This window comes from Martes martes (genome assembly GCF_963455335.1).
Source record: "Martes martes genome assembly, chromosome: 3".
Lineage (NCBI taxonomy): Eukaryota > Metazoa > Chordata > Mammalia > Carnivora > Mustelidae > Martes > Martes martes.
This window is the reverse complement of record NC_137890.1, coordinates 139,262,168-139,281,420: the sequence shown is the minus strand read 5'-3', so window position 1 is coordinate 139,281,420 and position 19,253 is coordinate 139,262,168. Positions and strand designations below refer to the sequence as shown.

The window sequence follows — 19,253 nt, the reverse complement described above, 5'->3', positions numbered from 1 at the left end:
TATTCTGTGTCTAACCTGTTTTGAGGGTGCCAATGCTAACAATTATCATCATCATCTGGTTTGAGTTTCATTTTCTTGCAATTCCTTTTGTGCACCTTTTGATAAAAGAGCCAATGAAGGGGGAGCCTGGGTGGTTCAGTTGATTAGGCAACTGGGATCATGACCCCAGGGTCCTGGGATCGAGCCCCATATCGGGCTCCCTGCTCAGTGGGGAGCCTCCTTCTCCCTCTGCCTCTGATGTTCTGTCTGCTTGTGTTCTCTCGCTCTCTCTGTCAAGTGAATGGATAAAATTAAAAAAAAAAAAAAAAAAAAAAAGCCAATGAAGGATTCTACAGATCAGAGGTCTGCAACTACTATCCACAGGCCAAATCCCGTCTGCCACTTGCTTTAGTAAATAAAGTTTACTGGAACACGGCCATGACCATTTGTTTGTGCATTATCTCTGGCTGTTTCTGAGCTACAGGAGCAGTGCTGAGTAACTCTGAGAGAGACCTTATGGACTGCAAAGACTAAAATATTTACAATCTGGCTGGTCACAGAAAAAAACATCTGCCAAGCCCAGCTATCGACAGTATATGCAATGCAGGAGCAATTCCTCTGTAAACATGGATTGATTACCTTGATGGTCAACAACCCCAACTCCACAAGAACAATTTTCCAACTCCATTTCACACATTCAACTAGAGAACAATGAAAAAAAGAGCCTCTGAGGAGCTGAAATAGCATCTTTTTTGCTTGAATTTCTCTTAATGCTCTCCAGTTTTCCACATCCCTTTTGAAGAACTAAAACCAAATCCGGCAATGAACTGATGCCAAGAAAGTGGACAACATACTTCCTTTTCTTCTACTCTGCTTTAGGACCCTAGTAAGCAGCTCAATATGGCCCGTTAACGCACAGAGTAACTCTAAGGTGACAACAAACATCATGGCAAAACTGATCGGCCAACTGAGAATCTCATTTCTATCCTGGACTCAAATCAAATGCACCTGGAAATGAAAGAGTCTAAATCCAGGTCAGCTGGAGCATGACGGCTGTAGGTTAGACAGGTTCTTCCTATGAATTTTTTAAATATCCGCCCTTCTTGATAGCGTTAATTTCTACTTATATGGTTATTTATATACCTGCTCTATAGCCCCTGTTAAGACTGCACAGTTGAGAATAGGATCGTCAATTTGTCCTTTTCAGGGCCTGACATAGTGGCTGGGCCAGAATGGCTCTAAAACATTTAATGAATGACTAATGATCCAAGCCGGATTTGTTCGATAAGGTCCAAATGGCACCATCAGGATATATGGATTCTGGCCCTGGTGTTGTTACAAATAAGCTGTGTGATATTGAAACATCCTGATTTCTAAAATAAGGACTTGGAAAAGCTGATCTCTTAAGATGCTTTCGGCACTAAGAGTCTCTGCTTCTTCTGTGATACACATGACATACTAGACATCAAGTCACACCACTTCATCTAAAACCCTAGAATCACAACGCTGGGTGAATTTAGGGTTAAGTCTCCTGTTGCAGACACCGGAAAGAATCAGTGAGGGTCTCTGACAGACACCGACCTATTTTTCTTTAGGCAACCAAGAACCTTAAAATACATAAAAAGAGATGCCCCATGTGAACTCCTGTGCCTGAAATATCTTAATTATAAAAAGCAGCAATAAACTGGTCATTCAACTTTTTCAAGAACACAGAGCAGCAAGTGCTAGTGGGGCCTTGAGTAGAGCTGGGTTGTGAAGCCTTCACTGTGGTTTCTTCTGTATGGGAACTTAACCTAGAAACCACAGAGCAAATTTTGCATGCTGTAATAAGTCAGGCAGGAAGGGGCAAAAAAATATGTAAATTTGTCTACCCACAGCCAATTATACCAAAAAAAAGGACAAGACAAATTTAGAGGGCAAAAGAGGGCATTAATAATTAGAATATGTGGGTTTTCTAGATCACTGATATCTTAAACTAGGTTGATTCCCAAGTCAGTAATCATGACTTCATAAATGCTTTAAGAAGCAATAAAATAGGTGGAAAAATTAACCTTAAGAGAGAAGAAATTAAAAACAAAAGAGATGATAGTTGGCAGATACCCGTTTTTGTCTGAAAATAACATGCAACATATCATCCCCAAGAGCCTACTTATTCAGAAAATGATTTAAAACAAAAACAAAAACAAACACACAAAAAACCCTCATCTGAAAACACCAATACAAGAATGTGCCATACTTGGAAAAGCCAAGACTTTCAAGGGGGGGTGATGGAGAGTCCGAAGATGGAGGCTCTTCAAGCTCTAAGACTTTGGACAAATAACTCAGCATCTCTGGATTTTCATTTCCTTGTGGGAGGGTCAAAGAGGTTGTACTAGATAATGTCTAAGATTCTTCCCAACTCCAAATGCAAAAGGCTCTTTAAATAAGTGTCTCTCAAACATCCCCACAGAATGCAGATGGTACATATTATAGGACTAAGTAGTTCTATGATCAAAATAATCCTCGGAAACAATGAAATGCACAAAGTTGGACAAATGTCTTCACTGCAGGATTCTCAGACTTTTTCATGCTAATTCATACTGTTACTCTCCAAGGCAATACTACATAGTATGTAGTGTTCCCCAAGTTTCTTTGAACACCAAATATTTTCATTCCTGGAACACTTTCAACACTTAATAGGACCTTAGTATCTCAGCGTACACAATTTGGGAAAAGCAGCTTTAAACAATAAACTTCATGAATTTAAAATCAGATGCTGAAAGCAGCAAAATGATCACATAATAGTTGAGAGCATCCATTTCAGAAACTGTAATAACATCTCTGTAGTGTTGACATGTCACAAAGCACTTTATCTTATGTTAACTCATTGACCCTTCACTCTAGAAGCCAGGGACGGAAATAAGCATCATTTCCATTTTACCAATGAGAATGGAGTTTCACTTCTAGATCTTTCTCATCATGAACTGTTTTCTGCTAATGAACAGAATGGCCAATCCTCCACCACTATCATCATTTCAGGCTTTGCCTGAGCCATCCTCTAAGGTCCTCTTGTGCAAATGGACTTAGAGGACACTCCAAGAAGGAGGGAGGCAGACAGAGCCCCTGTGCCAAGTACTGTGTCAAGTGCTGTCACATGTGTGACTTCACCTGATCATCTCAGTAACATGATGTAATTATTATATCTAGTTTTGCCATTGAGGAAATTAAGACCAAGAGTGTTTATGAAATGCATTCACTGGGGTGCCTGGGTGGCTCAGTCGGTTAAGCGTCTGCCTTCGGCTCAGGTCATAATCTCAGGGTCCTAGGATTGAGCCCCACATCAGGCTCCCTGCTCAGCAGAGAGCCTGTTTCTCCCTCTCCCTCTGTCTGCCTCTCTGCCTACTTGTGTTCTATCTGTCTGTCAAATAAATCAATAAAATCTTGGGGGAGAAAGAAAAAGAAATGCATTCATTATTACTGTGAACTAAGAAGTGAGGAAGTTGGGATCCATACCCACGTACATCTTTTTTTTTCTGTAAAAGCAACATATGAGCTCCTTCCTGCTGGGGGAGTGGAGAGAGAAGCCCCGGAAGCTGGGTAAAAACCCCTGCTCTATATCATTCTCTCTGGGATTTGGGCTGAACAACTTATACCATCCAGATCTGTGAAAGACGGATAAGAGGAAATACCTCACAGAGGTGTTGCAGAAGAATGACAATGAAATGTAAAAGGACCCAGCCGTATGCCCAGGGCATACAGAGTGCTCAGCAAACCGCACAAGGTTAGACCCTTCCCTTCAGAAAGAGTGAGAAGTAATTAGAAGAGAGAGTTCAGATGCTAAGGTACTAAATAGAACAAAAGGCAGAGAGAGACAAATAGATATCTCTGAAACAGTGTGTAAAGGCTTCTGGAGGAGGGGTCTTACCAAAGTGGTGATGGTGAGGGAGAGAGCTCTGATAAAGCCAGAAATCCATCCCATATTCTGCTCTGAGGTGGAGGAAGAAACTGGGGACTAGTACTTCCTAAAGAGGAGAAGAAAAGGAAGGAAGGAAGGCAGGCAGGAGTGACAGATTTGGGATCCACACAAACTGGCACCTTTTTTTTCTTTAAAGGCAACTTAAGATGTTTTGAAGTAGCTTGACAGTGTATTTTAAAACTTAAGTTGGGCTTGTGGTTCAGTTAAAAAAATTAGTGTTTTATTTTGGTTTGTGGTTCATGGTCCATTGAAGTCTGTTTGAAATATGATTTGATTTACACAAATATTGTAATAGTAGAGACAGGGAGGTATAAATTCTACGAGAGTCACATCTTCGTATGAGTGTAAGCACCTGAGCATTTACTCCAGACATACACGCACGGTCTGAGTTCTCCCAGCAGCCGCACAAGGTAACATCCCAGAAATACTCTACCTTCAAGATCCTGAACCCAGAATCTCCTCTCACATTTCTCCTTCCCTCACTCCCAGAAATTTCTCTTTATCACAACCTGCATGCCCCTCCGCGTTCTTACAGTTCATTATCTCTCTTTATTTCAGGGGGCTCCTTAAATCGTCATAACAAGGCTCTCAATTTTTACACCTATTCGCCTTAGCAATGCCAAACCCTCTTTGCCCCGATTCTCTCCATCCATTTATTGCTGGGAAAGGGTCAAAATATCCTGCCAGTTGAGACCACTGAACTCCCGGGGGCCCTCACCATAGCTCAGTCATCTTTTTACTCATCTCAATTTGAATATTCACCAAATTCCCAAAAGCAATTATCCCTATCTTTTGTCAAGTTCTTTAAGCCTAGAATTACACTCCCCCCACCCCCCCCAAAAAAACCCTTTTTTTTCTTTTCCAGTCTTAACAGATGACGAACCCTCTTTTTTTTTTTTTTTTAAGATTTTTTTAAAAATTTTATTTATTTGACAGAGAGAGGTGGATCACAAGTAGGCAGAGAGGCAGGCAGAGAGAGGGCGGAAGCAGGCTCCCCGCCGAGCAGACAGCCTGATGCGGGGGCTCAATCCCAGGACCCTGAGATCATAACCTAAGACGAAGGCAGAAGCTTTTACCCACTGAGCCACCAAAGTGCCAACCCTCTTACTGAAATGGAAGTTTTTAAAAGACTGGGTGTCACTGCTCAACTAACCTCCTCCTTCCAGTATCACTGCCGGAAACTCACTCAGATCCCCTTCCTTTAAGACTAACCGGGCCTCAAACTTTCTTAAAGACCTAGTTCCGACTATTCTTTTCTATTACCTTCCTCTACACCCTCCCCATCCACAGTCAGCTACTAAGATAATTTTGCCTCAAGGCTGTCTGAAGAGACTCTTTCCTCTGGATACCTAATTTCTCTAAAGACACACCCTCCTCACTCATTCACTCCTTAAACCCTCTGGAATGTGCTTTCTACATCCCTCATCCCCACCTGCCCTTCCTGGCCCCACCACACACAGACTACTCTATTGAAACTTCCGTTTCAAAGGCTTTCAAAGACCTCCCAATGGATATTTCCAATAGCCTTTTACTCAGCCTTTGTCTTCCCTGATCTCCAGGAAACATGGAACAGAGCTGACCATCATTTCTTGAAGCTTTGTTCTTCTCGGGCTTCTGTGACACTGGGTTCCCCCAACATTTTGCCATTTCTTTCCCCTTCCCTTTACCAAAAGCTCATCTTCCTCCTTCCCACTACAGAATCTGTTTCCCTAGGTCTGTCTAGCCTCTTCTGGGCACGTTCTCTTCCTGGAGTGCTTCTACCTACTCCCAGTGCGCCACCTCTTAAGTTTCAGGATACTCCCTGAGCTTGGGGCCTGCAGCTCCAGCTCTGCCTGGGAAGGGTAGTGATGTGCGACTCATGGAGCCAAATTAAAGCGGCCAAACCAAGCTCACTGCCTTTCCTCAGAAATGTTCAGGGTGGTGCGATGAATACTCTAAACTCTTAAGCCCCTTATCTACCCATCTTCCATACTCCTGTGGACGTGGGAGATCTTTTAACAAAAGGGATGCACTTGCTACACTACAGGTGTACAGATACATGTACTATCCAGAAAAAGATGTGCTGTATAAGTGCTCCACTCCAAAGAATGTGGGAATCCAGTCCAAACGTAAAATCCAGGCACCCATATGACACAGCCTCTATGCTGACTTCAGTGCAATCCCAGGGGAGCAGTTAAAAAAAAAAATGTTAATAACAATCTCCTGGATGCAAAATGAGTTCTTATAGTGGTTCATACTGTGGGTGCTCCTAGCCCCTTAGGCTGGACAATTCTCCCTTAATGAGACTAAATTGCACATGGAAGGGCCTTTTGCATCCCTGGTGTCTGAACATTGAGTATCAGGAGAATTTAGCACTTTCCATGCCCTGATTTAACACATTTTAAAAAAGTAGGAAATCCCTGTATCAGAATGAATGGGTTCTTTCTTACGTGAGCCCAGAACAAGCAAGGCTGTGCTAACTTTTCATTTTCCTAATCATCTAAAACTAGAAACCTAGGACCCTCTTTCACTAAGCACCCTCCACATCCAGTCACCAGCCAAATCTTGTCAATTCTTTGTGTATAATCTTAAATCTGTCTCATCCAATACTTCCATATTACCACTATTTTTTTTCATAGCTTTATTTCAACTGGGCACTACCTTCTAAACTCAGGCTCTCTCATCCAGCCATTCTAGCAAGCAAGCTATAACCTATACCCCCCTCCCCACCTTCCAAACTCTACACTGCAGTCTGGCTAACTTGAATTACTCACTCTTCACCTAATATATTAAGCCCATGCTTTCTATCTTCAAATCTTTGCTGTCCCGTCCCCTTTGCCTGAAATGTCACTTTCCATGATGTAACCAACAATCTCATCCCTTGAGTTAGAAATTTGACATCATCTTTAAGTTCTCTGTTTCCTTGCACATTTGGTTATAAACTATTTTGGAGGACACAGATCCCTTTGGCACACTGATGAAAGGTAGGAACCTCTCCTCAGGAAAGAGCTAATACGTGCAACATTTTATACACAATTTTAGGGGCTTAACATATTCAAATATCTATAAAATTTGATCGTCCCTCTTTTCCACAATTTAACTGCCTTCTTCTGGGTCCTATCTCACAGGTGTTTTAACAGCTAGCTAACTGATTTCCCTGCTCAGCCTCTCCTCTGAGGAGCAACAGTATATCCCCTGAATGCCATCAGCTGACTTCCTACAGAAGGATGGCTGTCCCCAAAATGACTTAATTTATGTTACACACTCATTATTGCTTAACTCAGTGTTTTGGAGTCAAACTTTCAGTCAAACCAAAAAAAATACCCTTTCCCTTGAAATTGGTCTGATGCATTTGACCTATAAAACTGAGAATAGAGAGAGAGAAAGTAAAGGCAAAGTCATTTCTAGAATCCTTCATGAGGTAGGACTGGTTTGATCATAAATGGTCTTCCAAAAGAGCCATTTTTAGGCAGTTCCCTGAGGGGGGAGAGAGATCTTGTCTCAGGAACAGGGATGAAAGGAAATTCTGGGCGATGGGAATGACACGAAGAAAAAAATGCGATGTAATAACCTGAGATCATACAAAACATGAAGGTCCGTATTTGCACCCAACCTACACACACAGCACCAAAACAATGAGACTTCAACAGATTCAGTAAAGTGATGCATCAGCTAACACAGTAAAAACCCAACAAGGCAACACAGCTTTCCTTTCTCTCTCTCCCTCAGCCTCCACCTCTTCCTTCCTCCCTCAGGCTCTCTCCTCCTCTCACTGCGAAGCCTTGCAGCCTCCACCATACACATCTAAAACTCCCCTGATGTACTGAAAATCCCCCTGGGTTACACAGCAACAACAGCCTGTGAGGTGCTGACATTATCTGTACGGCGTCTCTCTTACAGAAACCTCATGTTCCAGGATAAATTAAAGATGCCTGTAAAGAAGCCACCACCTCCCACACCGCTGCCCTTTCAGAAAGCAGCACTAAGCAGGAAGTATGGGATGAAGCAAGTCAGGAGTATTCGTAACAAAACGAATCCAAAGGATTCTGACACAAGGAGCACGACAGGGTCGGCTCTTCACACTCAATGTGGAAATGAAATGCAGGGGACCTTATCTGTCCACAAAACAGCTGTATTTAAGTGCAGCTGGAAGTCAAATGGAAACAGAGACAACAGTGGTCAATTCCTCAGTATTTAGGATAGTCACTTCCTGAAAAGTAATCTAGAATATGAAATTTCATATCTGTAACTCCATTTCCCCCCTACTGACTCATGCAGATTAACCAGTGTCCCCCAAAATGTCTTAAAAACAGTTTTAAAACATCAAAATATAGAAGGCCTGTTTGGTCTGTATAAAATAGGAAAGTAATAAGTTCATAAACATAAAAACTATCCATCAGTAAATAGGTGACTTCCAAAAAGATGGTATTAAGAGTTTGCAGTAAAAAAAAGAATGGAAATTCATAAAGAATAGGAAAGGACATCTCAAAGCTCAGGCACAAAACCAAGGACTGCCTAAGTGCTACTGGCTGAAATTCTTAATGACGTGAATATCTTGGATGTAACAATTTGTAGACATTAAAATAATACGATTTTCTAAATTTTTTTCTTCACTTTTTTTCTCGACAACCAAAGAACTATATATTTATTGTGGGAATCAAGAAACACTGGAAGGTCGAAAAAATGTAAACAATCCCTAAAAATAAGTCACTCGTGATCCTACCTACCGACAGAGGAAAATATTTGTTAATATTTTGGCAATTTTCCTCCAGTCTTTTTTAATGTACTTTTGAGACTGTAGTGTATGCACGATTAACAAATACGAATATCTCTCTCTCTGTCAAATAAATAAATAAAATCTTTAAAAAATATATGAATATAATCTTCCCTAGCTTACACTTTATTGTTTGAAATTCCATATGTTTAAATAAGCAAAGTGGAACCAAAATACAACTCTATTTATTAGGGAAGCTCACACCAGGTTTTGTTGTCACTGCTGCCACTCGCTACGTGCTAAATAAGAATAGCCATATTGACTCATTTCTTGAACACAGAACTTAGTTTGTCCCATTTAATTTTTTCACCTGTCTTTATTCCAGAAAAAGCTTGCTTCCTTTCCTCACGGCCTGTCTATCCTATTTTAAAATTTACTAAGCTTTTAGAATGTGTTAAGCAAAGCATTCTCTACAGATGAGATTAAAAACAAACACCCACCAAACACCTACAGATGTTCAAGGACAAAAAAAAAATGTTTATTTTTTTCTGAGTAATGCAAAGACGGCATCTGTGAAAACCAAATACACAAACAAGACAAAGGAAAGAACTCAGGAAATCATCATGCATATACTAATAATCGTATCTGTTTTCAAGAAAATTAAAAGGTAAAAATTCTCACTGATAAGAGTCACCAGTGCCCTTTTTCTTCGTTCTCCAATCATATCTTTGCATAAAGCAGAGCGGATTGAGAGGCTTTCTGTCCTCAAAGAGAAAGAAAGCACTCTCCGCTAATAAGAGCATGACATGGGAATACTTGTTTTAAAAATACGGTGGAGTGAAAAAAAAAATACGGTGGAGTGCACTTTTCTACTTTGTGGATCTTTCTTTCTCTCTCTCCTTCCAACGGTGGAAGAGTCTCATCTTCAAGCTCCAGGTCCTTACCCATCTGGAGGCTGCCCCCCACTTTCTAAACATAGTCCATTCTTAGAGGCTGTGTCAAGGTCTCCCAGGATCACACAGAGCCTCCCAGGACCACCCGCCGTTGCTTGCTCCATGGGGACATAAACAATAACAGCACCTCAGAAGGACTGAGGGCAACAACCCTGCGGAATGGGCACTACCATCCTTCCTTAATGGACAGGGAGGCTTAGTGAAAAGCATGCAAGTGGCAGAGCCAGAACTTAAGCTAGTGTCTTTCAATTAGGTTGAAGGACCGGTAAAGAAGGTACAGTGTGAAATCTGCATCATCATCAGGGTTCAAAGTATACGTTAAGAGGCAAAATGTTTGTGGAAAAAGAAGGAGAAATATGGTTTATAATTATGATTTTTTTATAACTAGTTTTAAAAAGTGAACTGGGAGGCGCCTGGGTGGCTCAGTGGGTTAAAGCCTCTGCCTTCGGCTCAGGTCATGATCCCAGGGTCCTGGGATCGAGCCCCGCATCAGGCTCTCTGCTCAGCGGGGAGCCTGCTTCCTCCTCTCTCTCTCTCTCTCTCTGCCTGCCTCTCTGCTACTTGTGATCTCTGTCTGTCAAACAAATAAATAAATAAAAATTTAAAAAAAAAAAATGAACTGGGTTCCTGGGAGATGGGCTTGCTGGACTGAGCGAATAAAAACACACAGTACCATGCAATACTCGGGACACACGGATGTAAGAAATTATTCACTGGAATAATTGGAAATTATTGGAAATTCAAATCGAACTTGGCATCCTGGATGTTACCCGACAACCCCAGAGTAAAGACCTTTATGAAACAAACAAACAAACAAAAACACTAATAAATTACAGAGCTACACTTCTCAAAGCTGAAATCTGCGACGCTCTGTGCGCCACATGTCTTTGGGAGGCCAAGGAAAGGGAAGTGTAGTCGGTCTCCAGCTGTTCTTAGCTGGGCTTCCTTCTCTTTTTCCTGGTAGCAGACCCAGCCCTTGATGCCAGAGACCTAGCTTTCGCCAACTAGGCCATTTAATAAATTCATGGCCTCACAATTCCTGACCCCCTCTCCTTTGTATGAATGTTGTGAAGATTAAACATAATTGAGGTTGAAAGAGAATATCATCCATAGATCTTCAAATACTTATTTTTGGTGGAGTGCTTTGGAAATATATTATCAGAAACCTGGGCAAGACATTACCCGCCCCCACCCTCACACACACACACCCCCACGCCCTACCACGAAGAACGGGCTTGAAAAGTATTGCCAATATGTGGTGAGCCCAGCTGACATCAGTCCCTAAATGGAAGAAAGAACAAAAACAAGAAATATGTTCAAAATCTGAAGTGAACTACAGAAAATGTAGTGAACCGCCAAAAGGGGTACCCAGCAGAGAAAGGGGGTAATCACAGATGGAGAAGTCTATACTTTTCAAATCGCTATTGATAGATATTGAAAGCACAGCTCCTTGATTCATAAACACTAATGAATCACCAACACGCTGAGATAGCCTAACGTAAAAAAAAGGGAAGACCTTCCTTGTGCATTCTGATTTAGTTTTCTGCTACCTTCCCCTCAACTGCAGTCTCTGTGGCTTGAGCATGTTTACCTTCTTCCCAAACGTTTACCTTACCTTCTTGTCAAAACGACAAACTGGGAGCAACTCAGACAGTGTTCATTTAAATATTTCTATGTACAACTTTAATCCTCAAACTTAACAAAACCCCAATCTACCACACATCGATGGCTGTGAGCAGAAAGTGCTTGAAGAGGATTAATCAACAGCTTTGTATGTCATCCTGCAACAAGGCCAAACACTGAATCACTGCTGGATTCTTCACGTGCAGCTACACCCAGTTAATCTTGAAGAAAGCAGCAAACTATGTAAATCTACTTAAACTGGGGAGGATAAGTACTTCACTCCTCAAAAGTTAGCAACATTTAACAAGTATGGCTATTAGCTGGCCCTGTCATTTGTAAAGAGAGAGAAAGATACATACATACACACTCACACACACACACACACACGAAAATTCTTGCACCCACTCCTCTACCTCAAAGGCCCCATGGCAAACCAGGACGGCACACAGCAAGAAAGGAATTGCTACATCCCACAATTTGTAAAAACTAATTTCTATGACATAACTGAGTCAACTACTCCCAGAAAGCCGTTCTAAAACTGATGTCAGAAAATGTGGAGAAGTGGCTTATAAAAGAAGTCAAAGCAAAATGGAAATATGTTTTCTGTATTTAAAGCCTTTAACATAAAGCTATTTTTTTTTCTTTTGAAACACAGTAAAGTATGTTCCTAACTACAGAAGTCCTGATAAGTGGCTTTTGTTTAGGTTGTGGGGCATTTTCTTTTTTTTTTTTTTTTAAGATTTTTTTTTTTTAAATTTATTTGACAGAGAAAGATCACAAGTAGGCAGAGAGGCAGGCAGAGAGGCAGGCAGAGAGGCAGGCAGAGAGGCAGGCAGAGAGAGAGGAGGAAGCAGGCTCCCCGCTGAGCAGAGAGCCCGATGTGGGGCTCGATCCCAGGACCCTGAGATCATGACCCGAGCCGAAGGCAGAGGCTTTAACCCACTGAGCCACCCAGGCGCCCCCGCGGGGCATTTTCCTACAAGCAGACTGGATATGCTTAAGGAGTATCATGTGTCTGAAGGGCTCAGTCAACAATCCTAGGATGTATACACACTTTTCTACCAAGGCTTGAACAAGCCATCTTTGTCTAGATACTGCCTACTGGGTTATTAGTTCACTCACAAGTGTCTCACTTTGACCTGAGCCAAGCAGGTGTATTTCTAATGTGCTCAGAGGCCTGTGATGCAGGAAAATCCTGTTTATCCGAGATGATGCCAGAGATCAGTGCTCTTTGATGCCCTCCATATGCTACACGGGGCAGGAGGGGGACAAGCACCACCTATCTCTGCTTGAACTGAAACTAGCTGACTCCAATACATGTCAAATATAAAGTTTTTAAAAAAGAAGTTCTACAGTCATTCACTGAAGCAATATTTGGGCTTTCAAACAAGTATCACAAACCCATCATCCATATCATCCATTTAGTTTATCCTTCACTTTCAACCTCATAACCTCCACCCTCCCCCTCAAAAAAAAAAAGATAGGAGGAATCCCTAAACTGGACTTTTGAGATGATAAAGGCAATGGGCAGTGATGCGGACGAGCTCTGTACGAGTTTCTATTGAGATGTGCACGTAAGCAGGCAATTGCAATGTGATGGTTTTAAGAGCCTGACTGCCAGGGTCCAAATCCTGGCTCTGCACTTTGGGTTGTACAGACTGGACAGTTACTTAATCTATGCCTCAGTTTCCTCCGCTGTAAAGCAGATAGTCCTGTTTCATAGGACTGTCAAGATGACCAAAATTAGTTATTCCACCTAAAGCACTTAGAACATCAACCAGCAGGCAGCAAGGTGCTCAGTGATGGTAGGCTACTGCTAACACACACATATAAAAAAACAAAAAACAAAAAACAAAAAACAAAAAACTATCATTTCCCCATCTTTTTCCAAAGGCGATTTTTAGGTATTCCTCACATTCCATTTTTTCCTCAGGCAAATTATCTGAAATCAGCTCCAAAGAGCTGCTTATATATTTGCAGATTAAAATCAAACCACATTGTAAACCTAAAATTCACCTATTCTTTCATCAAAATGAACAATACAAACTGAAAGGTGTAAGCTTAACATCACAAAATCTTATAAAAAGCATTAATGAGACTTCCCGTTTAGACTAAGCCAGGATGAGATCACAAAGTCACTCATGGTAACCAGGTCCCCACGCTGGAAGTGTGCTTTCCCAGTGAATGGCTAAATACTAACAAAAGAAGCCTTTGACTCAAATACCACTGGTACCCGGGGTCTTGTGTCTGTATAATGCCTACACATTCATTTCTTTCTTTGCCTATAGAAAAAAGAAAGTCTGTTTGTTTTTCTGATTCAGTCAGCCCTTTTAGTCTCTGAATCTAAGGAGAGCCCAGTGAAAAGAAGAGCATCTTATCAGCGTGCTCCAGACCAGCAGGCTGTCCCCCTCTACACACAAAACCTCCAGCCCCTCACAGCAAAAGGGCCTCGCCCTCAGAGCCTTTTCCCCATTTCAGAGCTAACACCCCGCCGGGTTTTGACAACAAATAAACGAATACACAAGGCCTTTAACATAATTAGCCATCTTTTCAGGTACAGAGAGGTGGGTGGAGGAGGAGGGTTCAGGAGAAGAATATTTATTGAAAACTGGCCTCACTGATGAAGTTGATGAAAGTGTGCTGGGTCCCAGCGCTTTATTTTAAATGAGGCCACATGAAGTGAGTTTAGAGATGCCTGGTTTTCAATCTAGACAATTTTAGCATATACTTCAGACAAGTCAGAAATGCAGATTTTTTCTTCATGGAAAAAAAAAAAAGCTCTTTTTATGCCAGGTAAAAGTTACATTGACTTGGACAGCAAAGGCACACAGACCAGGGTGTTTACTGCTTTTCGAGGGAAAGCTAACAAGTAAAAGAACCAAAGACCAGAAAACAATACTTTTTGACACCGTCACTGTTAGACCAAATTAGCCCTACTCTCAGATAAACGCATGCTAAGACAGAACCCCCACCAAATGACTTTGAGAACAAAAAGGACTACCTATGATCAATAATCCTATGAATGTCTTTAGGAAAGCCACCAGGCATCCCTGTCATCTGTCATGATCTTAACAGAGCTATGGTCTGCATGGAAGGATGGAGTTCGCTCGTATCATCATTGGGATAATAACTTAATTGATTTGTCTCCGTGGCTAAGGATGTAGACAAGAGATTTATTATGGAAGAAAAATATCTGCAATTGTGTTTTTGTTTTCTCAACAAGCATCTTGCCGCTGACCTCTAAATCAGTTTAACCTTTTCTAAACAGACCTGCACATTTTTTACATAATTTAAAGCTAGGTTTTGTTATTGCTGCTGCTGAAAGGCTCTGTGAGATTTATCACAACATGGCTTCAGTAACCTTCTTTTAAAAACAAAGATGAAAAACAAAACAAAAGGCCGAAACTATAAGCTCCCAGCTCCACTCCTTTTCCCGGCAGGGGATTTCGATCTAACCACTAAAGTGCCTTTGGAGTTCAATCTGTTAAAAAATGTATGAAACGGTATTAAAATAGGAAAAGGCATGTGTATGACTCAGGCTTATCCAAGTATCTCTGCAACTAGGGTGTCACAGGATTTCCCTGTGCTTCTGAAAACTGAAAACCCTGAGAAAGTGACAGAAGTTCCTGTTTCGTCTCTCTTTTTTAAATATATATATATATATATATGGGGGGGGCGCGCGAACAGACACAGACACACACAGAAACACACACATAAATTGGTCTTCCGGGTTTGCTATGAATCAGGCAGGTTCTTTCAGGTTCTGAGTGAAGATTGTTGCAAACCGATGTTACGACGTATTATCGTACTCTCTACACACAAAGGTTTCGGTGGGGGGGGGAGAAAAAAAAACAAACTTGTTGCAGAGCTGGGAGAAGCCCCTGGCCCCGCGCGCTGCGCTCTCGCCGCCTCTCCGCCCCTTCCCCTTCCTCCACGTCCCACCCGGCGCGGCCGGCGGAGACGAGGGCATCTCCCCTGCTAAGGTCACCGGCCCGAGCCGTCCCCGCGGGCCGCCTCCTTCGGAAACAAGGTCACCGCCCAGTCCGGTCCCTCCGAGGAGGAGAGTGGTGCCCGGCCGAGCGCTGGCGCCCTTTGTAAAGCTGGGCGGCCGGCCTCGGCGCGGCATCCCGGCCGCCGCCTCACCTGCTTGCGATAGGGCGTCCTGCAGTTGCTGCTGCCCCCGGGGTTGCCGCTGCTGCTGGGGAAGATCATCGCGGCGGGCGCGGGCGGCGGGCGCGGGCGCAGGGCAGCCTCGCCGCGAGGGGGAGGGCGCAGGAGGGGCCGGCCCGGGCCGCGGCGCTCTGGGAACTCCCTCTCGCCGCGAGGCGGCGGCCGGCGGGGGCTGCAGCTCGGGGCTGACTTCTCCTCCGCCCTCGACCTCCGGACTCGCCTAAAAGTGCGGCGCGACGGCGGCGGCGGCGGCGGCGGCGGGGGGCGAGACTCGGGCAGCTCGGGCGGCCGCCGCCCTGCGTGCCATGGACGAGAGTTCGCGCGCGGAGCTGGCGGCGCCGCGGACTCTCCCGGCGGCAGCGGAGGAGCAGCGCCGCCGCGTCCCCACCTACCGCGGCCTCAACCACCGCCCCGAGAGCGCGCCGGCCGGGGGCGGGGAGGCGGCCGCGCACCGCCTCGCGCCGCACCCAGGCCCACCCGCGCCTCCCCGCCCGCCCTCTGGGCGTCGCGCCCGCAGCCCCGCCAGCCGATCGGCCCCCGCTCGCTCCCTCCCGGGCTTGGGGCCGGAGCCGGGGCCGCGCCGCCGGGGTAGCCGCCGACGCCCCCGCTCCGTGCAATGGTTGGGTCTGACTCCCCGCGTGCCGCACATTCCTTGGAGTAGCCACCCCCCTCCTCTTTTCTTTTTTCCACCTCGGCTCTTTGCCTAAGCACCAGCGGGAGCTTTGCACCCCTGCTCAAAGCCCCCTTTAAGGGTATGGCTTCGGGGAGCACCCAGACACCTGGGTAGCAACTGAACCAGTCCCGGGTCTTCTCTCTTTTCTTTCATCCTGGCTAACTACCCACCACCCCCGCCCCCAGTCTCCCCCAAAACGTGCCAGCAACCACTCCTACTTCAACCAACAAACCAGCCTTCCGTCAAACCTCTGCAACTCGGCGTTCCCCCAAATCACAACGCTAAAATTCTAGCATTGGAAAACAGGTGTACACTACCCACCCTGTCACCGCAAGTACGGACGGTAAAGTTCTGTACTTCACTCCCATGCCAGAGTTTACCAGTTTACCTTCAAATTAACAATATCAAATAGCGAAAATCACTTACGGCCATTGGGTTGGTAAGCCTTCCTTTAAACTGAATCCTGCTATACGTTAAATTACAGATGCCACCGAATGTGTTCTATTGAAGGGGCACAGAAACTGCAAAAAGGAGACAGAGGGAGGAGGTTGTTTCCTTTGTTTCCCAGTTGAAATTATCCAAGGCGGTTCAAGATGCCCCCTTTCTTGATCACTTTCAAGTTGCGTGTATGAAGCCTCGAACGTGTGCACTGCGGAAGGCCTATACAGCAAGTCCTACAGGCAGACCCCGCAGGGTCTGGTAGGCTTGCCATCTTTGACGTTGGCCTGTTCAGCTGTATTACAGGGTAGTATCACAGCGGTATTACAAAGTTCTTCCCCTGGCCTCTGGCCTCTAACTCCTTAGAAAGAGCCATCTGCCATGATAATGAAAAAATCCTAATTCCTCTAAGAAGTGAAGGCACTTAACTTCTGGCTGCCATAAGGAAAACAAAAAGTGTCCCCTAGAGTCTTTTAGTGACACTGTGGCTATTTGATCTCAGGGTTCTGAGTTTGAGCCCCATGTTGGATGTAGAGATTACAAAACAAATAAACAAATAAACTCTAAAAAAAAAAAAAAAAAAGTGTGGCTATTCAAAGGTTTTTCCAGCAGCAAGGAACTGAAACATCTTAGATAACCTGCTGGTGACTTAGCTACAATATTCCACCTCCATATTCTATTCCAAGATGCACCTAACATTCTCCAGCAAAAATGATGAGAACTAGCAAGTCTCGCCTAATTAAAAACAACTCTAAACACAAAACACGCATATGTGTAATTCCTAATTCTTTCCATTAAAAATAAAAAGCAGCAACAAAGGAAATTATTCTAGGCACAGCACTAGGTACACCATGGACAAATAAAAACTTGCTAGATAAAATTCACAGAAACATATCTGTCCTTTAAAGTGATTTAAATAAACACAGCACAACTAACATTCAGTTGCATGTTAATATTATATATATGCCAGAACTATTTCCTATAACTCCATGGGTTTATGATTGTTTCAGCTGCTGCTTTGTTGCCTCGCATCACTAAGATGCTTTACTGCAAGTTATCAACCACAGGTATAAATCATAAAGTGTTAGGTAGAACTGTTCAAGTTATAGGTACCTTTTCCTGAGAACTTAATGCCCAGGACCCCTGAAGTTCAGACCTATCATCTATGGGAAAAAATTCCACATACAACCTCAGTTGTCGTGATTGGTCTCTTAGGAAACCACAATCTAAACCACAAAGAACAGCATAGATTAATTTTTCTATGGCTCTGCTCTAAGTTCACAATACTTTTGATGTTGTGCTATTCTAGAATGCTAAGATGTGATCTGATATCCTGCAACAGTTTTATAAGGATAAGGCAAAATTTCAAGTAATAACAAAATCTAAATTAGAATACTAAAATATACTAACAATACTTTATATAAAGTATACTAAGAATACATTAGTATTCTTATTAAATGTAAATAATATTTAAGACTCTTTTGAAAAATAAAAGATATCAAAATACCAAAAAAAAATATATATATATATAGTGTCCTATAAAGATGAATGACAATCAAGAAAAGAACACAAGGCATATATTTTTAAGAACAATGTCTACCAGCCGGGGTCCAAAAGTTCCAGATTTAGGTAGGTGCTATACTCTTAACCAAGTAAAGCATTATAAAGAAAAGAGAAGACAGCCTCAAAGACTATAAAATGTAATGAAATCACTAAAGCCCAAATGATTCCAACCTAAGAGAAATAACAGAAATATGAAATCATGTGTGTATATATAATCCATTATAGGTAGTCACAAGCGCTTAGTTGTAAATGATTACAGGGATAGATCTTAGTGAGATTCATCTGGGAAAGTTTATTAACCTTTGAAACAAATACGTTTTAAGACACACAAAGCAAGGAAACATTCCAGAGAAACTGCAAGTTATCATGGGAAGAATAAGGGCTTTGGAATCTGTCCTGTAAATGCTTCTTCTCCTGAAAGGGAAACTGAGACTTAGCCGTCCAGGCAGACCTACAACACCCTCCACCCCCAGCTCAGCTGGTGGGTAAAGTTGTGGGAGTCTGACCCAAGAGCAGCCAATCCAGAAACAGGCCAGTGACCTGTGACATGGATCGGATAGAAAAAATGAACAGAGCCAATCAGATTCTCGCCCTTGGGAATCTGATTCAGAAAACTCCAAGAGCTGAACTAGTTAGGAAAGGGGCAGAAACTGCAACAGTGCCAGGGGGTAGAGCTGAGGCCACGAAAAGCCAAAACCATATGCAAGCCAAGGTTATGAAGAAGCAGAAACTATGAGTAAACAGGAAGCTGCCTGGCAGCAAGCAGAGAGTAAAGCAGATGCCAGGAGCGGGTGAGCACTTGGCCGTGAGACGATGAAGGGAGCAGCCGTCCCCAGAGCTGCTTTGGCTTCCAACAGCCCCTCAATGTGTATACTTAACCTCACACCCCCCTTCTTCAGATGGCGTAAGTGAATCTGGATTTCACAATCCAAGGAACAAAATTTAAATAGCCGAATAGATCTGGCTCCACATTTCAGCTTCTCACTTACTAGGCACATGGCTTGGGGCAAGTGAGTTAACCTCTCCCAGTCCTAGACCCCTCACAGATTGTCTTCAGTATACATACGGTATAACAACAAAAGCGCCAAACTCAATAAATGGCAGCTGTTATTACTGTTTTTCCAGGTTTTATAGTGGCGGTTTGTAGATTTAAGTGGGTGTACCGTATACATAACTGATACCTAGGACGTCTGGCTGACCATCAAA

At 43.3% G+C, this 19,253-nt stretch overlaps 1 protein-coding gene across 7 annotated transcripts in view; it reads right to left on the bottom strand.

Moving 5' to 3' along the window:
• Positions 1-19,253, bottom strand: part of RBMS1 (RNA binding motif single stranded interacting protein 1) — a 210,196-nt gene that overhangs the window by 114,481 nt on the left and 76,462 nt on the right. For 3 of the 7 annotated variants that reach the window (XM_080798705.1, XM_080798703.1, XM_080798707.1), the window contains exon 1: positions 15,347-15,768. The exons of the other annotated variants lie outside the window; for them this stretch is intronic. In XM_080798705.1, the coding sequence (XP_080654831.1) occupies positions 15,347-15,415 (69 nt within the window). In that variant the 5' untranslated portion in view covers positions 15,416-15,768. Of the gene's footprint in view, positions 1-15,346; positions 15,769-19,253 lie in introns of those variants that run through there. 7 annotated transcript variants of the gene reach the window in all.